Here is a 19866-nt window from a genome sequence, read left to right as displayed (position 1 = left end):
ATTACTCATACAGCTTCCGGGGCCTGTGAGATCTAGGGGGCTGGATCTCACAGGCTTTTCACTGGAAGGCAGCGCAATGCCTTCCTTAGGCATCGCGCTGCCTTCCATGCCATCGGGTCCCCCCTACAGCCGCATGGGGACCCGATGGCACAGCCGCCGCAAGCGCAGGTAAAGCCGCAAACCACTGAGGAAGAGATAAGGTATCTCGAAACGCGTCTGGACGTATTACCTGTGAAAGAATCATCTCAGCAGTACATGGCCATGTACTAAAAGGACGGAGAGAATATATCCACCTATAGAAGATCTGCAAGTGTTGTAAGACTCACCGAAGTGTAACAGCTGAAACAGCTAACACAGGTCTCTCGCGAGAGTAGAGACGGGATCCTATTACTAACCGGATCCAACACAAACACAGCGGAGAAAAAGCTGAAACGTGGGACGCCACGGTAGAAATTCCTCCGCAGATCTAATCGAGTGAGCCTACACGGGGACACAGTGAGTAACACTAAGTTCAGTGGAACTATACCGATTTTCTGCATGAGAGACGGCACAGGTACTGTGATCACAGACGTGCTGGACAAGTGACTTTGAATCTGAGACCGTTACAGGTGCTGGACAATTCATTCATGGTCCAAAATATAGACCACATCTGACTATCCTTGATCCCCTATCCTATACGTTGGAGCAATTTTATGCAATTAGGATTATGTGGGATACCTGCCATTGAATCCTCCCAAACATAGTATTTTATGCAAATATACCACTGTATATATCTCAAACACTCTGCTTGGGCATAGACGCCTGCGATCTAATAGCCTTACCCAACCGGGAGGGACACGGATGCAGCCTGCTGTGCCCAGCATTTGAGATTTTTCTATATTAGAGATATATATTCATTTGGTATACATATATGTTTTATGTTTTTTATGTCATTTTTATGAATTTTACTCTGATGTACACAGAATATAGCTTATCTAACGCTTATTGTTTAATAAATAATTTTAATTTACTTCCACGCATATTCCGATTGTTTTGAGTGCCGGTTCTATCCAAATCTATATTTATCTACCAGAACCAAGGGGTGTTTTTTGAACTTGTGCACCTGTCGTGACAAATCAGAGTGAGCCACCTGCTTAGCACTTTCTATAAAGCCGCAAACCGGTTTGCGGCGATCGCCGATACGGGGGGGGGGCACATGACCCCCCCGGCTTTGTGACAGGATGCCCGCTGAATGAGCCTGAGGATCCAATTGGCTATCCGTCAAGACACTGGGCGATCCTTGACCCAAATTAAGGCCCTTACTGGTGCTGACTGCGGCCCCATAACCATCAGACGGCATCTGAGACTGAAGGGCTTCAAACACAAAAAACTTCTTCAAAGACCTCGTCTCCTTGAACGCCACAGAACTGCTCGTTTGGACTTTGCAAGAGAGCACCAAACATGGGACATTCAAAGGTGGAAGAAAGTTTTATTCTCTGATGAGAAAAAATGTAACCTTGATGGTCCTGATGGTTTCCAACGTTACTGGCATGACGAGCAGATCCCACCTGAGATGTTTTCTACGCGCCACAGCGGAGGGGGCGCCATAATGGTCTGGGGTGCTTTTTCCTTCAGTGGAACAATGGAGCTTCAGGAAGTGCAGGGGCGTCAAACGGCCGCTGGCTATGTCCAGATGTGGCAGAGAGCATTCCTCATGACTGAGGGCCCTCGTCTGTGTGGTGACAACACTACAGTACACAATGCCCGCAGGACAAGGGACTTCTTCCAGGAGAATAACATCACTCCTTTGGCCCATCCTGCGTGTTCCCCTGATCTAAATCCAATTGAGAACCTTTGGGGATGGATGGCAAGGGAAGTTTACAAAAATGGATAACAGTTCCAGACAGTAGATGGCCTTCGTGCGGCCGTCTTCACCACTTGGAGAAATGTTCCCGCTCACCTCATGGAAACGCTTGCATCAAGCATGCCGAAACGAATTTTTGAAGTGATAAACAATAACGGCGGAGCTACTCATTACGGAGTTCATGTTTGGAAGTTGGATTTCTGTTTTGGGGGGGTTTAGTTTTTTTTGGGAGGTGTGGTCCTAAACTTTTGATCAGCTGAAAAACAGCCTGTTTCAGTTTATTCGTTGTTTTCATTCAATTGAATGCTCAAAAAATGTGGGACCCGCACCTATAAGACAATGGGGGCATATCCTAGCGATATGCCCCCATTGTCTGAGATGAGAAAACCCCTTTAACTGAGCCCTTCCCCTGTGGGTTGTCCCATGAACTACAGTTTTTAAACCAGAACCTGGATCTGAATATTTTTGTAATTGCATGTAATTAAATATTTAGCCTAGCCACTGAGTTATTCAGTTTAATGTATCTGTATAGCGCCACCTGCTGTTTGTTCTTTTTCTTATTTCTTTGACCTGCTCACTGAGATGGTCGCACATGCTCAGTTTTATTCTTCTCTTGAGGAGAGAGAGCTGCAGCAGAAAAGACACTCCTCCTGAGCTGTGATAGGGAGAGCATGGACACTCCTCCTGAGCTGTGATAGGCAGAGCATGGACACGCCCCCCTGAGCTGCAGCAGAGAAGACACGCCCCTTGAGCGGTCAGCTTGATATAAATCTAGCAGAGCAATGAATGTGGAGATCTATGGACCCATGTGAGGTACAGGGCTGGTTCTGGCTTTGTTAGAGATAGATGGTCACGTCCTATATGATGTCTGATTTTTTATTTTTCTTTACAATAGTCACCCATTTAGCTGCTGTGATGCATGGTGACAACCTGTTGGTACAATCTAATTTGGCCTGATTTTTTGTGACAAATCTCCTAGTAAAGATGTTCCTGAGCTCTAGATTTATGGTGTTCAGTCCTGCCATGAATTATGCACTTGCTGGCATATTGTGTTTTCCATCTGACACCATTAATCTGGCTCCCGGCAGCCCACTAATCTACTCTCCGGCGACGCTTCAATAATGAGACACACAAAGGCACTGCAGACATGCACATTTCCTCGGTGCGCTCTAAATATCCTGGGCACCAGACAGCTGGCATACCACCACCTGGAAATGGTTAACTGGTACGGTACCCGGGCTACATGGGCATTACATAGGCGCCGTCCTCTTCAGTCTGGTGCGTCGGACAAGAAGCATCTGCTGCTGATGGAACGGGGCTTGCCGAAGAGAGGTGCGAGGCAACTCGAAGACTCATCCGGAGGTGACGTCTCGGCGCTGAGAGCCTCGTACCTCGTACCTCATGCCAAATCCACTTCCGCCACTTGCCAAATGGGTTATTGCCATAGTTTAGCAAAGGCTGAAAAAGCAGCGAAGAGATCCTCGCGATTAGAGAAACAAAAAACAAAAAAGTGGCCGCGCTTGGCTGAGATTTTACTGCGTGTAAAACGAGGACACGCTCCGATTACAAAAGAGGCATCTGTTCTCCGCAATGAGCACAGATGAACCTCCTCGCTCTGTTAAACAGACGAGGAGTAGAAAGTGTCGGGATGGAACGTTCGCTTTGTAAATCTTTACGGCGCGTTGCGAAAGCGACAGGACACGTCCGATGACAAGCTGTGAAAATGGGGAGCAATCATGGGACGTCGGAGAATACGAATGTGCCTCAGATTGATGCCGCTCTGCTGAGATTCCTTCAATAGCTGCTATTCCGGGCCATTATCCTACTTTACATACGAGGGGGGACGGGGGGGGGACGCGGAGTATAAAACCTGTTTATATGTAGATTGTATACCTCTAGGAGGGAGCAGGGTATTTTATCACTCAGCGCGTTGCTGGTGCCCGGGAACTAGAAGGTAACATCCAGAATCATGGGCCGCCAGGCACCACACATGGTCCACAGCAGGAGCAATGGAATGACATACAGGGGTTGTCTTACTTGGACAACTATTTAGACAAAGGTAACAAAGGTAACAAAGGTAACAAAAAGCAAGTCTGCCCATATTACATGGTATACAGTATAAACGCTGAAGGTCTGACCCATGCTGAAAGAGTAATGGACAGGGCCGGGGCTGACCTGATGTTGGATCGGGCCCTGTGTGATACCTTAAGTAATATCAACATACAGTGACCAAATAATACTAATATAGCATTCTCAAAACCAACATACTAAGTACAAATAATACCACCATACAGTACCCAAATAATACCAACATACAATGTGCAAATAACGCCAACATACAGTGCTTAAATAATGCCACCATACAGTACCCAAATAATACCAACATACAGTACTCAAATAATACTACCATACAGTACTCAAATAATACCACCATACAGTACTCAAATAATACTACCATACAGTACTCAAATAATACCACCATACAGTGTTCAAATAATACTATCATACAGTACTCAAATAATACCACCATACAGTACAAAATAACACCACTATACAGTACTCAAATAATGCCAACATACAGTGACCAAATAATACTACCATACAGTACTCAAATAATACCACCATACTGTACTCAAATAATACTAACATACAGTACAAAATAACACCACTATACAGTACTCAAATAATGCCAACATACAATGTCCAACTAATGCCACCATACAGTACTCAAATAATACCACCTTACAGTACCCAAATAATGCCAACATACAGTGACCAAATAATACTAATAATAAAGTGCTCATGCACACAACCGTTGTTGTTTTGCGGTCTGTTTTTCACGGATCCGTTGTTCCGTATCTGAGTTTTTTTTTTTCTCTGATTTAAGTCCTCTTCAGTTCCGTTATTCCACAAAACATATTTGTATGGTTTCCGTATTTGATCCGTTTTTTGTGGAACAGAAACAGAAGCAGTAACTTATTAATCACCAAACACATGAGCAATATGGACTGGGCATAGCATTTCTACAGTATGGATCCACAAAATACAGATGAAATATGGATGTGTTCCGTGTGCGTTCCGTATTTTTTGCGAACCCATTGACTTAAATGGGGACTCGGACTCTGATTTACAGACAATAATAGGACATGCACTACTTTTTTACGGAACGGAAATACGGAAACGGAATGCACATAACTTCAGTTGTTTTTGCGGACTCATTGAAGTGAATGGTTCCGCATACGGTCCACAAAAAAATGGAAGCGGAAAGAAAATACATTCATGTGCAGGAGCCGTACTATAGAGCTCTCAAATAGAACCAACAAAAAATATGCAAATAATACCAACATACAATGTCCAAATACCACCATACAGTACTCAAATAATACCACCATACAGTACTCAAATAATACCACCATACAATACTCAAATAAGATCAATATATAGTGCTCAAATAATATCAACATACAATGTCCAAATAAAACTAACATACAGTGCTGAAATAATACCACCATACAGTACTCAAATAATATCAACATATAGTGACCAAATACTACCAACATTCAATGTCCAAATAATACCACCATACAGTACTCAAATAATACCAACTTACAGTGCAAAATAACACCACCATATAGTACTCAAATAATACCACCATACAGTACTCAAATAATACCACCATACAATACTCAAATAAGATCAATATATAGTGCTCAAATAATATCAACATACAATGTCCAAATAATACCACCATACAGTACTCAAATAATACCACCATACAATACTCAAATAAGATCAATATATAGTGACCAAATAATATCAACATACAATGTCCAAATAAAACTAACATACAGTGCTGAAATAATACCACCATACAGTACTCAAATAATATCAACATATAGTGACCAAATACTACCAACATTTAATGTCCAAATAATACCACCATACAGTACTCAAATAATACCACCATACAGTACTCAAATAATACCACCATGCAGTACTCAAAAAATACCACCATACAATACTCAAATAATATCAACATATAGTGACCAAATACTACCAACATTCAATGTCCAAATAATACAGCATCTAAATGATACCAAAATAAACACCTCATGTATCAGAAGATGTGCATTGCTCATGTAGCAGGAGAGGACGCGCCCTCTGTGACAGCACAGGCCTGCACTGGTTGAGGTAGCTTGCTTTGATGAGACAACCCCTTTAATAGTATGCTGTGCGGTGCAATGCTGCACTAGTGGTGGCTATAGCTTGGCCTCCATGTTGCTGCAGCTGCACTGTTGGCAGACTTCCAGTCTATAGGTGGTGGCACACAGCCATGGCCTTGGAAATGGTTCCATGCATTTGGCAGCGGTAGAAGGCGGAGCCTCTGGGAGCAGCGAGGCACATTGGCCACGCCCCCTTGTTGCTCCTAGAGGCTCATTTCCATATTACAAAACTGCGTTTTTTCTTGGGAACGCAGAAATGGAGGCCGATGGGACCAAGAGCATGATCTTCAGCTGTCAAGGTCTCAGGCGAGCCGGTTTAGGTCCATGTTTCGGGTGACAGAGGCCCTTTAAATCTACTAAATTTGGTAATCTGGTTGTTTGGAAGATTCCAAACCATTCGGTGAGACACACTGCAAAAGTAATTGTAGTGTACGGGGACTGTAATGCCCGTCACTACAAAAGTGTTACTTGGTGTGCTGTCGTCCCCCCTTATTTATGGGGAAGTTGGTATATGTCATCTTTATAAATTGTCATGTAATGTAATGTTATGTATTTCCCTGTTACTGTGACACTTGCATGTACAGGCCTGCTAGGGGTGTCATTCCAGCTTCTAGTCACTAGAGGGAGCTAGAGAGCCCTAGTTTATATAAGGCCCAGACAGGGAAGCAAAGGTCAGTCTAGTTTGGAGCTCAGAAGTTTCTAGAGCCTGAGGAAGCTGAGAGGGAGACAGAGGCAAAGCGCAGAAAAGCAAGAGGTACTCAAGATAACAGAGGAGGTACTTTATAAAGAGAGAACCAAGGATATACGCCAGAGTTAAGGTATTGGGCCTTGGAGAAGATTTTCTATGTCCCAGGATCAGTCAGGAATAGAGTGCAAGCTCCTGTACTGCAAGTCCTGTGTGTTTCACACTCTGAAGTCACCTTGCTTAATCTGTATTGCCTGCATCGACAGTATTGAAAAATCAACTGTATGCAAAGGAACTGCGCTTCCGTTAATGTCTCTATATGGAAACTACTAAAGTTGGAGTTTTGTTTTAACATCACGTGGTTCCTCAGTTATTCCTGCTATCAGCAAACGGCGTGCCACCGTTTAATTGGCACTGGCGTCACGAACATTTTCCTACCATCACCTGCCTATGCAGAGAGTCAGCCGTCTCAGGTTAGTGTCATTGCACTACTACACCCAGGAACACATTTCTACACACAACTTGAGTACGCTGCATAATCCTGAGCGTGGAAATCTGCTGAGCACGAAACTGGACCATTCTTGGAACCTGGTCAGATGCAGCAGATGTGAAGTGACTGGCATGTATGGTATAACATAATAATACTGTTTATTCTGCTTCTAATACCCGCCGCTCCTGCCAAGCCCTGCAGCGTGAGGATGGTGACTTGGACGGCTACAGTACCTTACACAGATGGCACACTAAATAGGAAGCGGTATATATAATCATACTGGGCAGTACTAATAATACCAAGATGAAAGTGTTGGTGGCCAGCCAAGCACCAGGACTATTGCAGCTGCTCCTTCGGATATACGTGTCTAACCGGTATTTTTGGGGTCTTCTTCCCTCTGCATATTCTTTCTCTCAATGCCTGCTGAGTGGACGCGCTCCTCTTAGTGCCATGCTAAACACTCTGAGTCAATCCGATATCTCCCCTCCAGCTGCTCCCCCTCCCCTCTCACAGCATGCACAGCCACAGTGAAAGAAACTGCAGCTGCATCTCCCTCCTCTCCCCTCCTCCCTGTCTACTATTTACTATATTACACTAGGTGATTTTTTTTGCTTTTGTCAGACTGTCTGATAATCCAGACTATTTGATACCTGACAACAGTAATAACAAAGTGAATTTAGTAGTTTTTTTTATGTAAAATTAACTTGATCCAGTTCCTCTATTTAGATTCCCTTACGATTCCGTGGTATAGGGTTCTGTAAACTTTTGCAGCCAATGTTAGCCTACCATTTTGTATATTACAGCCATTAGGCCCCTTTCACACGAACGATACGGATTAGGTCAGGAAAACTCGCGCCATTTCGCAAGCAATTTCAGTCAGCTCCAAATGAGAAAAATATTCTATTGCAGCCACCACTAGAGGGAGCTAACTGCATACATTTATATGCAGAGCTCCATAATAATACAGTATGCAGTAAGCTCCTGAGCTCCATCTAGTGGTGGATGCATGCAGACAGAAATATATCATGTATTTTTATGTCTAAGCAGGGGATTTGGAGTCATGTATCAGAAAAAAAGGAGCTCCACCTTATATAAAGATACGGTACAGTAACAAAATCAGCAAAGAATGTTAACCCAAGATGACATGACGAGCAAAGATAAACATTCAAGTTAAGATATCTTCTGAACCAGACAATTCTGTTGTCTGACATTCATTAGTCAAGATCTTAGGGCTCATTCACACAACCGTATGAATGGGTCCGCATCCGTTCCGCAATTTCGTGGAACGGGTGCTGACCCATTCATTTCAATGGGTTCGCAAAAGATGTTTAAAGACACTGTGTGCTGTCCTATTCTTGTCCACAATCGCAAGTATTGGGTGCATTTTGGAAGAATTCTCAAACATTTCACATAGTGATCCTCACCCCATATTACTGCCAGTGTCTATATAAACCCCTCGTGACATGTGCCACCACAGATGTGTGTAAGATTGTCGTATTCTTGTTTGTTCTGCTAGAATTAAATTTTTTCGGCTTCAAAAACAAGTTGTTTATTAAGTGGCCATATGGAGTAATGTGGGGGGGGGGGGGGGGTGTTAACCCTCTGCAATCACTCACGAGCCATAGTAAATTCTATAGTGATGTAGGTATACATTATGTTATATATGAGACTCTGTGGTGGCTTCATGATGCTACAGTTTGTTGTTACATTACTTATCCTGTACTGATCCTGAGCTACATCCTATATTATACTCCAGAGCTGCACTCACTATTCTGCTGGTGCAGTCACTGTGTACATACATTACATTACTTATCCTGTACTGATCCTGAGTTACATCCTGTATTATACTCCAGAGCTGCACTCACTATTCTGCTGGTGGAGTCACTGTGTACATACATTACATTACTTATCCTGTACTGATCCTGAGTTACATCCTGTATTATACTCCAGAGCTGCACTCACTATTCTGCTGGTGGAGTCACTGTGTACATACATTACTTATCCTGTACTGACCCTGAGTTACATCTTGTATTATACTCCAGAGCTGCACTCACTATTCTGCTGGTGCAGTCACTGTGTACATACATTACATTACTTATCCTGTACTGATCCTGAGTTACATCCTGTATTATACTCCAGAGCTGCACTCGCTATTCTGCTGGTGGAGTCACTGTGTACATACATTACTTATCCTGTCCTGATCCTGAGTTACATCCTGTATTATACTCCAGAGCTGCACTCACTATTCTGCTGGTGCAGTCACTGTGTACATACATTACATTACTTATCCTGTACTGATCCTGAGTTACATCCTATATTATACTCCAGAGCCGCACTCACTATTCTGCTGGTGGAGTCATTGTGTACATACATGACTTATCCTGTACTGATCCTGAGTTACATCCTGTATTATACTCCAGAGCTGCACTCACTATTCTGCTGGTCCAGTCACTGTGTACATACATTACATTACTTATCCTGTACTGATTCTTCATTACATCTTGCATTATGTGAATGGGCTGAGCACTGTACCACATATGACCTGTAGATATGTGTGTCACTTATTCTTAAAGAAAGCAGCCATGTTTTGCACATACATGTGGAGATTCTCTGTATGGGACACATGGCCTCTGTAGAAAATATACAAATGGATATTGTTCAACAGAACTGAAATAATTTTTAAAGGAAACTCTGATTTGAGGTTTGTCCTGATGGATCTGCATACAATTAGTCACTAGTAGATCTGGTGTATTAGCTCTATCAAGCACTGAGAGCTAATCACTTATGTATTGATGGATGCTCTGGTAACCTGGTGAATTTTATGGATATAATATAAACCAGTACTGCCTACTTGTCCATGTAAAATTTATATTATAGATTCCGCAGGGGCGGAATGTACAGTGGACAGTCCTCGGAGGCGGAGTCACCATCTGGATGCCAGGATCTAGTATCTTAGGTTTTGTGGCAGACATAAAGTCAAAACTGACCATGTTTGTCTGTACACTTCAGGTACACCTTTCATGAATCAATTGTGATTAGGGTGTGTTTTGGGGTGTTGCCTATATGTTAAGGGGAGGGTCATATTTCTAAAAAAATATTGGAAGCACTTTCTTCCTTCGGACTTTAAGGTGACATAAACAGTAACATTCACTAATAACTAAAGGAATACTTACCAACATTCTTGTTGGAAAGTTTGGGGCATTTATAGGTTATGTACACAGTGTCGGACTGGGGTACCTAGGGCCCACCAGTAAAATTTATTTTGGGGGCCCACCGTATGCATACATTCAAATATAATAAATAATCTAACAAGTTTTTATATTAACATAGGCTCTTTGAGGTGCTGTACATTGAATATATGTATGTAGTGCAGTAAGTCTACAGTGTTATGTGCCACTTGTGCAGGGGGTGGGAGACTAGGGGCCCACTTTGCTCAGGGGCCCACCGGAGGATTCCCCTGTACCCCTGTGGGCCAGTCCGAGCCTGTATGTACACCTTCGTGGGCAATTTGTTTTTATGATTGCATTTTACTCATTTGTATCCTCAACACCCCATTGTGCTGATCAGTCCACATTCCTGAGTGATCTCAGAGACATCCATGCTGCACACTAGAAGAGGGGCTGAAAGGTATAACTCTGGTTTGCACCAACAATTAGGTAGGATGTAAGTATTGATTTGCCCTATCTCTTGTACACCCTGGGGTGAGGTCCATGTGCTATGACATGGCGACCGGAGTCCTACCCCATATTGCATATGTAGGCCAGTGATGATGATTTACTTTTTACTATTCTGTATGTGATTTGTCTGTTTTATCTTAATCACACTTAGGAAATATATTTATTCACTTGGCCTGCGTAAGTTTATTCATTCTCAAATCTTTTGAATTCACGTTTTGAGGCGGTGTTTAGGAGGTCAGAAGAGATAAGGAGCTGCCTGAAGGAACACAGTAAAGATACAGAGCCTGCTACTAGAGAATCTCAAGGCTGTACAGAGAAACAGGCTCAACATGTTTAATAAAAACCAATTGAAAAAAAAGATTTTTAGCTCAAAATGAGTACAATGCAATAATAAAACAAATTGCCCCCATAGCCTTTAAGCCCATCCCCCATTGAAAATCCTCAACCCACTAGAACCACCCACATATAGGTGGGAATTACACAAACCGCACCCATCTTCGGCCTGGGATTTGAAAATGTGTCTGAAAATTAGGTATGGTCTGTGTAAATTCAAGACTGTTAGTTACTAACTAACTATGCTTTAGATACTTTAGGTAACAGGCCTGGGACCACCAAAAAGCAGGGCTTATAGAGATTTTCATCAGAATGGCATTTTTAGGGGTCATTCCCAGAAGATATGGGGCATAGTTACAAAAGACACAGGTTTGTCAAGGACCAATTGTACAACATTAATTGTTAGCTTAATTATAACCCTCGATGTTTGCTATTAGATAATTATCTTCCCCTTTTTTAAATGCTGACATATTATCTGCCATTACTACCTCTTGGGGTATTCCACAGTGTGACTGCTCTAACTGTAAGGCCTCTTGCACACGAACGATACGGATTAGGTCCAGATGCGTCCAGGGTGCGTTCAGGAAAACTCGCACCATTTCGCAAGCAATTTCAATCAGTTTTGTCTGTGATTGCGTTCAGTGGTTCAGTTTTTTTCGCGCGGTTGAAATGCGCATTGATGCGTTTTTCACGCGCGTGATAAAAAACGGAAGGTTTATAAACAACATCTCTTAGCAACCATCAGTGAAAAACGCATCGCATCCGCACTTGCTTCCGGATGCGATGCGTTTTTCACTCAGCCCCATTCACTTCTATGGGGCCAGCGTTGCGTGAAAAACGCAGAATATAGAACATAGAACACTGAGGAAGAATATAGAACACTGAGGAAGAAACCTATGAAGGTTTCGAAATGCGTCTGGGAGAGATAAAAAAACACAGCAAAAGTTAAAGAACGCAAGGTCCTGTATCAAGGAGTAATCCTGTGGCTATGGAGCACCATCGGCTTCTCAAAGACCCACAACTCGCATGCGCCAGGTGTTAGGTGCCGGTGTTCTATAAAATTTCCCTACCCTCGTCACTTCTGGCCGCACCGGACATGACGTTACCAGCTTTGGAAGGAGGTGTGCCGCGCCGCGCAGGCGCACAACGACCAGGTAGGGAAATTTCATAGCATCATACTTACCTGCTGGCTGCTGCGCTGTCTGTGTCCGGCCGGGAGCTCCTCCTACTGGTAAGTGACAGGTCTGTGCGGCGCATTGCTTAATGATCTGTCACTTACCAGTAGGAGGAGCTCCCGGCCGGACACAGACAGCGCAGCAGCCAGCAGGTAAGTATGATGCTTCCAATATTGTAATATTGCTAAGTAACCATGGCAACCAGGCCTGCAGTAGCGTCCTGGTTGCCATGGTTACCGATCGGAGTCCCAGAGCGATTAAACTGGGACTCCGATCGGAATCTCCGCTGCCACCAATGATCGGGCATGGGGGGGGGGGGGGAGAGGGGAGGCCGCACACACTGGCCACCAATGAAATTACAATAGAGGGGGGAGGGGGGCCGACGGAGGCCGCACACTGGCCACCAATGAAATTACAATAGAGGGGGGGAGGGGGGCCAACGGAGGCCGCACACTGGCCACCAATGAAATTACAATAGAGGGGGGGAGGGGGGCCGACGGAGGCCGCACACTGGCCACCAATGATATTACAATAGGAGGGGGGGCGCGCACTGGCCACCAATGATATTCAAACTGGGGAGGGAGGGGGGTCTGCCCCCTGCTGCCTGGCAGCCCCTGATCTCTTATAGGGGGCTATGATATGCACAATTAACCCCTCAGGTGCAGCACCTGAGGGGTTAATTGTGCGGATCACAGCCCCCTGTAAGAGATCGGGTGCTGCCAGGCAGCAGGGGGCAGTCATGTACACAGTTCGTAGTATATTCTAACTAGAAGCGTCCCCATCACTATGGGAACGCCTCTGTGTTAGAATATACTGTCGGATTTGAGTTTTCACAAAGTGAAAACTCATCTCTGAAAAAGCTTTTATGCAGACGGATCTTCGAATCCGTCTGTATGAAAGTAACCTACGGCCACGGATCACGGACGCGGATGCCAATCTTGTGTGCATCCGTGTTCTTTCACAGACCCATTGACTTGAATGGGTCCGTGAACCGTTGTCCGTCAAAAAAATAGGACAGGTCATATTTTTTTGACGGACAGGAAACACGGATCATGGATGCGGCTGCAAAACGGTGCATTTTCTGATTTTTCCATGGACCCATTGAAAGTCAAAAAAAAAAAAAACAGAAAACGGCACAACGGCCACGGATGCACACAACGGTCGTGTGAATGGACCCTTAATCAGCAACAACAAGATACCTTGCTTATATATTGCTGTGGAATATAAATATTTTTTGCCAGCGCGTGAGCTCCGCACTGATAGCAATTAGCGAGAGCGTGACTATATTTGTGTTATAATAAGTGTAATTATATACAAAGCCTATATTATTATAGTATCATTTTAAATTGTGTTTTATGAAATAGGGATTTATCGTAATTAATGTATGGTATATAATGATATGTGTACTGTTTTTAAAGGGATCAAAAACTATTATATTATAGAGCCGGCCAATTAGTGATAATTTTATTGCAATAGCTAGGTGGAATAGCAGGCTGAGCTATATTCCGGTGAGCCCCCTCACGCATTGCACCCGCGCGGAAAACTCGCTCTTGTGAAAGGGGCCTAAAGAATCCCTTCATGTATCAATGTCTGAATTGTCTTTTTTAAATGCGCAAAAAATGCTCCCTGGTCCTGTGTAAAGTCCTTGTGCAGTGACCCAGTGGATCATTGCTAAAGAGTTAAATGTTGTGATTTATTGCCTAAGCACTCTAAAGTTAAATTGAATTATTCTCTTTTACTTATGCACTATGTATCCCTAATGGTTATGTGTGCGCAAAAAATAGGTGAATGGCAGCTTTATCATGCAGCTGCCCTGGTGATGGACTTGTCCCACCCCCTGGTTGGAGAGTCGTAGCTGAGCAGGCATGGAGTGAGGACATGCTATATGTAAGCTGCAGACAGCTTGGCCTAGGGAACCCTTATAACTGAGACTGAAAGCTGCAAGACAAGCAATTGATCTGAGATACTACCCCTGAGAGAAGAGAACAGGCATTTATGCTTGAGAACCACGGCTGTGCTGGAAAAATACAGTAAAGTAATACTCGTTTATAACAAAGGACTTTACTGCATGTGGAAAGGGTTTATGGCTTCTGGCACTCAGCACACTGCACTGGGCAACTGATCTAAGATCTGCACCACTCAGACTGGGAATTGCAGAATGTGTTAATGGAAATGGAATTGCACGCCTGTGGTTATTTGGGAAGATTGCAATGTGTTTCTGGAGAGAGATACTCAGGGAGGATTACCACCATCATTACTACTGCCTATACACAGCTATTGGGAAAAGCCTACTCTGTAATATGCCTCAGCACTGTGCCTATTGCTGCTACTGTATATGTACTACAACTCCTATGATCTATTCAATATAGAGAGACTTTATTTGTTGTAACCAATGGGCCTGGTCAATGACTCCACCATCTATCCGCCGGTCCTACGCCTGCCCTCCTGCCTCGCACCCTGACAACCATCCACCATCAAGGCCACCCCAACTACCACTAGGCAGGACCCCTCAATAAAAGCCCACGGTGTGGCCTGAGGGAAGAAAGGGTGCACTTTCCCATCACCGAATGGCCCAGGGTATGCCAGGGTGAGGACTGCCACCATGAGAGCTACCACCCCATCATTGTCACTACCACAACCACTCTCATCCTCCTGCTCTCCCCTCCTTGGAATGAATAAATCCTGCCCCAGTTCTTTGCACTGACCACACGTGTATTTAAATGGTAGATGTAAATGAGATCACCACATCTAGTATATCTTTTCTCCAAGCTAAACAAGTCCAATTTTTAAGCCTCTCCTTAAGGCCTCATGCACACAACCGGTTTTTTTTGCGGTCCGCAAAAACGGGTTCCGTTTTTCCGTGATCCGTGACTGTTTTTTCATCCGTGGGTCTTCCTTGATTTTTGTAGGATCCACTGACATGAAAAAAAAAAGTTGTTTTGGTGTCCGCCTGGCCTGTGCGGAGCCAAACGGATCCGTCCTGACTTACAATGCAAGTCAATGGGGACGGATCCGTTTGACGTTGACACAATATGGTGCAATTGCAAACGGATCCGTCCCCCATTGACTTTCAATGTAAAGTCAGGAGTTAATATACCATAGGATCGGAGTTTTCTCCAATCCGATGGTATATTTTAACTTGAAGCGTCCCCATCACCATGGGAACGCCTCTATGTTAGAATATACCATCGGATTTGAGTTACATCGTGAAACTCATATCCGACAGTATATTCTAACACAGAGGCGTTCCCATGGTGATGGGGATGCTTCAAGTTAGAATATACTACGAACTGTGTACATGACTGCCCCCTGCTGCCTGGCAGCACCCGATCTCTTACAGGGGGCTATGATACGCACAATTAACCCCTTCAGGTGCCGCACCTGAAGGGGTTAATTGCGCGTATCATAGCCCCCTGTAAGAGATCAGGGGCTGCCAGGCAGCAGGGGGCAGACCCCCCCTCGGTCCCCCTCCCTCCCTCTATTGTATTAATTTCATTGGTGGCCAGTGTGCGCCCCCCCTCCCTCCCTCTATTGTATTATTTTCATTGGTGGCCAGTGTGCGGCCCTTCCCCCCGGCCTCCCCTCCCTCCCTCTATTGTATTATTTTCATTGGTGCCACAGTGTGCGGCCCCCCCCGGCCCCCCCTCCCTCCCTCTATTGTATTATTTTCATTGGTGGCACAGTGTGCGGCCTCCCCTCTCCCCCCCCGCCCCCGATCATTGGTGGCAGCGGAGAGTTCCTATCGGAGTCCCAGTTTAATCGCTGGGGCTCCGATCGGTAACCATGGCAACCAGGATGCTACTGCAGTCCTGGTTGCCATGGTTACTTAGCAATATTAGAAGCATCATACTTACCTGCTGCACTGTCTGTGACCGTCCGGGAGCTCCTCCTACTGGTAAGTGACAGGTCTGTGCGGCGCATTGCTTAATGATCTGTCACTTACCAGTAGGAGGAGCTCCCGGCCGGTCACAGACAGCGCAGCAGGTAAGTATGATGCTTCTAATATTGCTAAGCAAGGGGAGGTCGCACACTGGCCACCAATGAAAATAATACAATAGAGGGAGGCCAGGGGGGCCGCACACTGTGCCACCAATGAAAATAATACAATAGAGGGAGGGAGGGGGGCCGCACACTGTGCCACCAATGAAAATAATACAATAGAGGGAGGGAGGGGGGGCCGGGGGGGCCGCACACTGTGCCACCAATGAAAATAATACAATAGAGGGAGGGAGGGGGGGCCGGGGGGGGCGCGCACTGGCTACCAATGAAATTAAAACTGGGGAGGGAGGGGGGTCTGCCCCCTGCTGCCTGACAGCCCCTGATCTCTTATAGGGGGCTATGACATGCACAATTAACCCCTCAGGTGCAGCACCTGAGGGGTTAATTGTGCGGATCACAGCCCCCTGTAAGAGATCGGGTGCTGCCAGGCAGCAGGGGGCAGTCATGTACACAGTTCGTAGTATATTCTAACTAGAAGCGTCCCCATCACTATGGGAACGCCTCTGTGTTAGAATATACTGTCGGATATGAGTTTATACTGTCGGATACGAAGTGAAAACTCAGCTCTGAAAAAGCTTTTATGCAGATGGATCTTCGGATCCGTCTGTATGAAAGTAACCTACGGCCACGGATCACGGACGCGGATGCCAATCTTGTGTGCATCCGTGTTCTCTCACGGACCCATTGACTTGAATGGGTCCGTGAACCGTTGTCCGTCAAAAAAATAGGACAGGTCATATTTTTTTGACGGACAGGAAACACGGATCACGGATGCGGCTGCAAAACTGTGAATTTTCCGATTTTTCCACAGACCCATTGAAAGTCAATGGGTCCGCGAAAAAAAACGGAAAACGGACTTTGCTTCCCATGTGATAATCTGGTTGCCCGTCTCTGACCCCTTTCCAGATCTCCTATATCCTTTATAGCATTTGGAGCCCAAAACTGACTCCCATATTTAAGATGTGGCCTCACAAGGGATTTATAAAGGGGTGATATTACATTAGGCTGAGGGTTTTTATCTCTTTTTATACACCCTAAAGTCTTATTTGCTTTTGCAGCTGCTGCCTGACATTGAGCCCTGCTGCTCAGCTTACTTGTAACCAGAAAACCCAAGTCCTTCTCTTGTTCTGTTACCCCCAGTTGTATTCCATGTACTGTGTATGCAGCCATATGATTACTGTGGCCGTGGTCAATTACTTAACATTTATCAACAATAAAATTCATCCGCCACGTTCTGCCCATGCCGCCGGCTTATCAAGGTCTTAAATTCACAAAAAAGGACAAAAAAAAGCGCATAAAAGGACTTTTACCTTCCACATCAAGGCACCTGGGAGGTTCTTCAGACCAGATGAGGTTATACATACACTCCAGGTATTCTGCTCCCTCCAGCTTATACCCAGGAAAACACTGATAGGAGACCACCCGTCCCACCGGAAATGAGGCGTCAAAGTCTGAGATGTTCACGTAGCTGTGAGGAAGAACCAAAGGCCTCAAGCAACCTGGAGAGGACAAAATCAAAGAAACGATGGATCAAAGAGGCGAAATATCAAAAAATATCAAAAAGTTTATTACAACGAAACATTCTGCAAGGTAGGTTTCATGTAGTCAAAATATAGTTGTATGGTTTAAGGTCTGCATCATGGCCTCCAAAAAGCAACCCTTCCACTGAAGCAAAACATTTTTCCAACATGAATAAATTGGTGGCAGTGGTGAGTTAAAAATTTAAGATTTTATGCTCACCTCACCCATCCCTCATTGCTCCTGTTCTGATGCTGCCATGGTCTCCACTCAACAAACAGGAAATGCTTGCTTAGCCAATCACTGGCTGAGACGGGTCACCACTGCAGCCTGTGATTAGCTGAGTGTCCATTTCCAAGCTTTTCCTGTGTGTCAGGACAGGAGCAGGAAGTAGAGAGCAGCGAGGACGTGGTCAGTGTCAGAAGGGGAGTGGTCAGGGATTGGCTAGGTGAGTATTAGTTCCTTAATTTTTAACCCACTCTGAGCCCACTGCCATTAAATTTTTTTTACTGCTGGAAAACCCCTTTAAGGCCCTCTTACATATAAAAGAAAAGTTGCCCAAACCTGCTGATTACAGCAGGACCGGATGACAATCTAAGGTTTATGGAGGGTCTCCTGACTCTCTTCTGGTGTGGGGGGAAGAAAGGATCGACACTAGTTTATTGGCTCCACCTTTTGTACACGGCACTGTACGGTGCTTGGAGCCATCATTATAATGTATGTTGACCCCAAGGAAAGCCAAACACGGGAGGAAGACAAATACGATAAATTCCTGGCAGAGTTATGTCTGGATCAATAGCCTCATCAGCATCCATCTTCCCGGGTATACAACTGCACATTCCGTACTCAATACACATTGGTTTATTGGCAAGACATTCCATCTCCGCACAGTGCGCACATCTTACAGCAGGACCCTCTATGGACTGGTCCTATCAATACAGGAAAGACAGTCGATGTCTTAAAGGTAATCTGTCAGCAGAATCGACCGTATTCAACCAGACATACCACCTGGTAGACTTGATCCTGCTGATTAAAATGATACTTGTCTTGTGAAAATCGGAGGCAGCGTTCCTCAGAAAAAAGACTTTTATTCTTCATGCAAATGAAGGCTTCAGTGCACAGAGGGGCGGGGCCAGCAGTGGAAGTCTGAGGTGTGGTGAGGGGCAAGGTCCCGCCCCTCAGAGAACTGAAGCTCTCACTTGCATAAATAATAAAAGCCTTTTTTTTCAGGAACGCCGCAACCGATTTTCGCAAGACAGGTATCATTTCAATCAGCAGGATCAACCTTACTGGGAAGTATGACTGATTTGACGGTTCATAGGTTCTCTTTAAATTATTCCAAAGAGTTCTTTTAAAGGGGTTGTTTATCCACAGGATAGTTGATAAGTATATAATCTGTGGGATCCCCTCCCTTCACGAGTAATTAAAGCAGGGTGTTGACCTTGTGCACTGTGACTCCATTCATTCTCTATGGAGCTGGCAGAGAGAGCTGAGTACAGCGCACAAGGTCAACCACCGCTCCACACATTCTGGGAACTCAGGACCTGTGTTCTTGGGATCGGTGGCAGTCGCAGCGATTAGACCGCCACTGATCAGAAATGATCCCCTTACCCACAGGAGATACATTTGTATTTTGGGACAACCCCTTTAACCCCTTTAGGAGGAACCTTTGATTAATAAAGGGTAAGCAGATTTTTGCACCCCATCCGATACATCTAAAGAAAAAAGAAGCAACTTAAATCCTTATTAAAAATATCTTACCGTTTTGTGTATACAGCTCCTATGTAGAACTATGTGTCTAACCCTTTGCACAGTACTGTGCTCTCTCTGCCCTCTCCCCTTGCTGGTTTACTGATACTAGAAGCGGCAGAAGAGAACATGACTGCAGGATTTGTTTACGGTCTGTAACCATGGAGACATATA

At 44.8% G+C, this 19866-nt stretch overlaps 1 protein-coding gene across 1 annotated transcript in view; it reads right to left on the bottom strand.

Moving 5' to 3' along the window:
• SUSD4 (sushi domain containing 4) overlaps positions 1 to 19866 on the bottom strand; it is a 61880-nt gene that overhangs the window by 9895 nt on the left and 32119 nt on the right. Inside the window, exon 4 of the mRNA XM_040430219.1 lies at positions 17736 to 17924. Coding sequence (XP_040286153.1) covers positions 17736 to 17924 — 189 coding nt within the window. The remainder of the gene's footprint in view (positions 1 to 17735; positions 17925 to 19866) is intronic.

This window comes from Bufo bufo, chromosome 4 (assembly GCF_905171765.1).
Source record: "Bufo bufo chromosome 4, aBufBuf1.1, whole genome shotgun sequence".
NCBI lineage: Eukaryota > Metazoa > Chordata > Amphibia > Anura > Bufonidae > Bufo > Bufo bufo.
The sequence above is the reverse complement of the archived record's forward strand: the minus strand, read 5'-3'. Positions and strand labels throughout refer to the sequence as shown.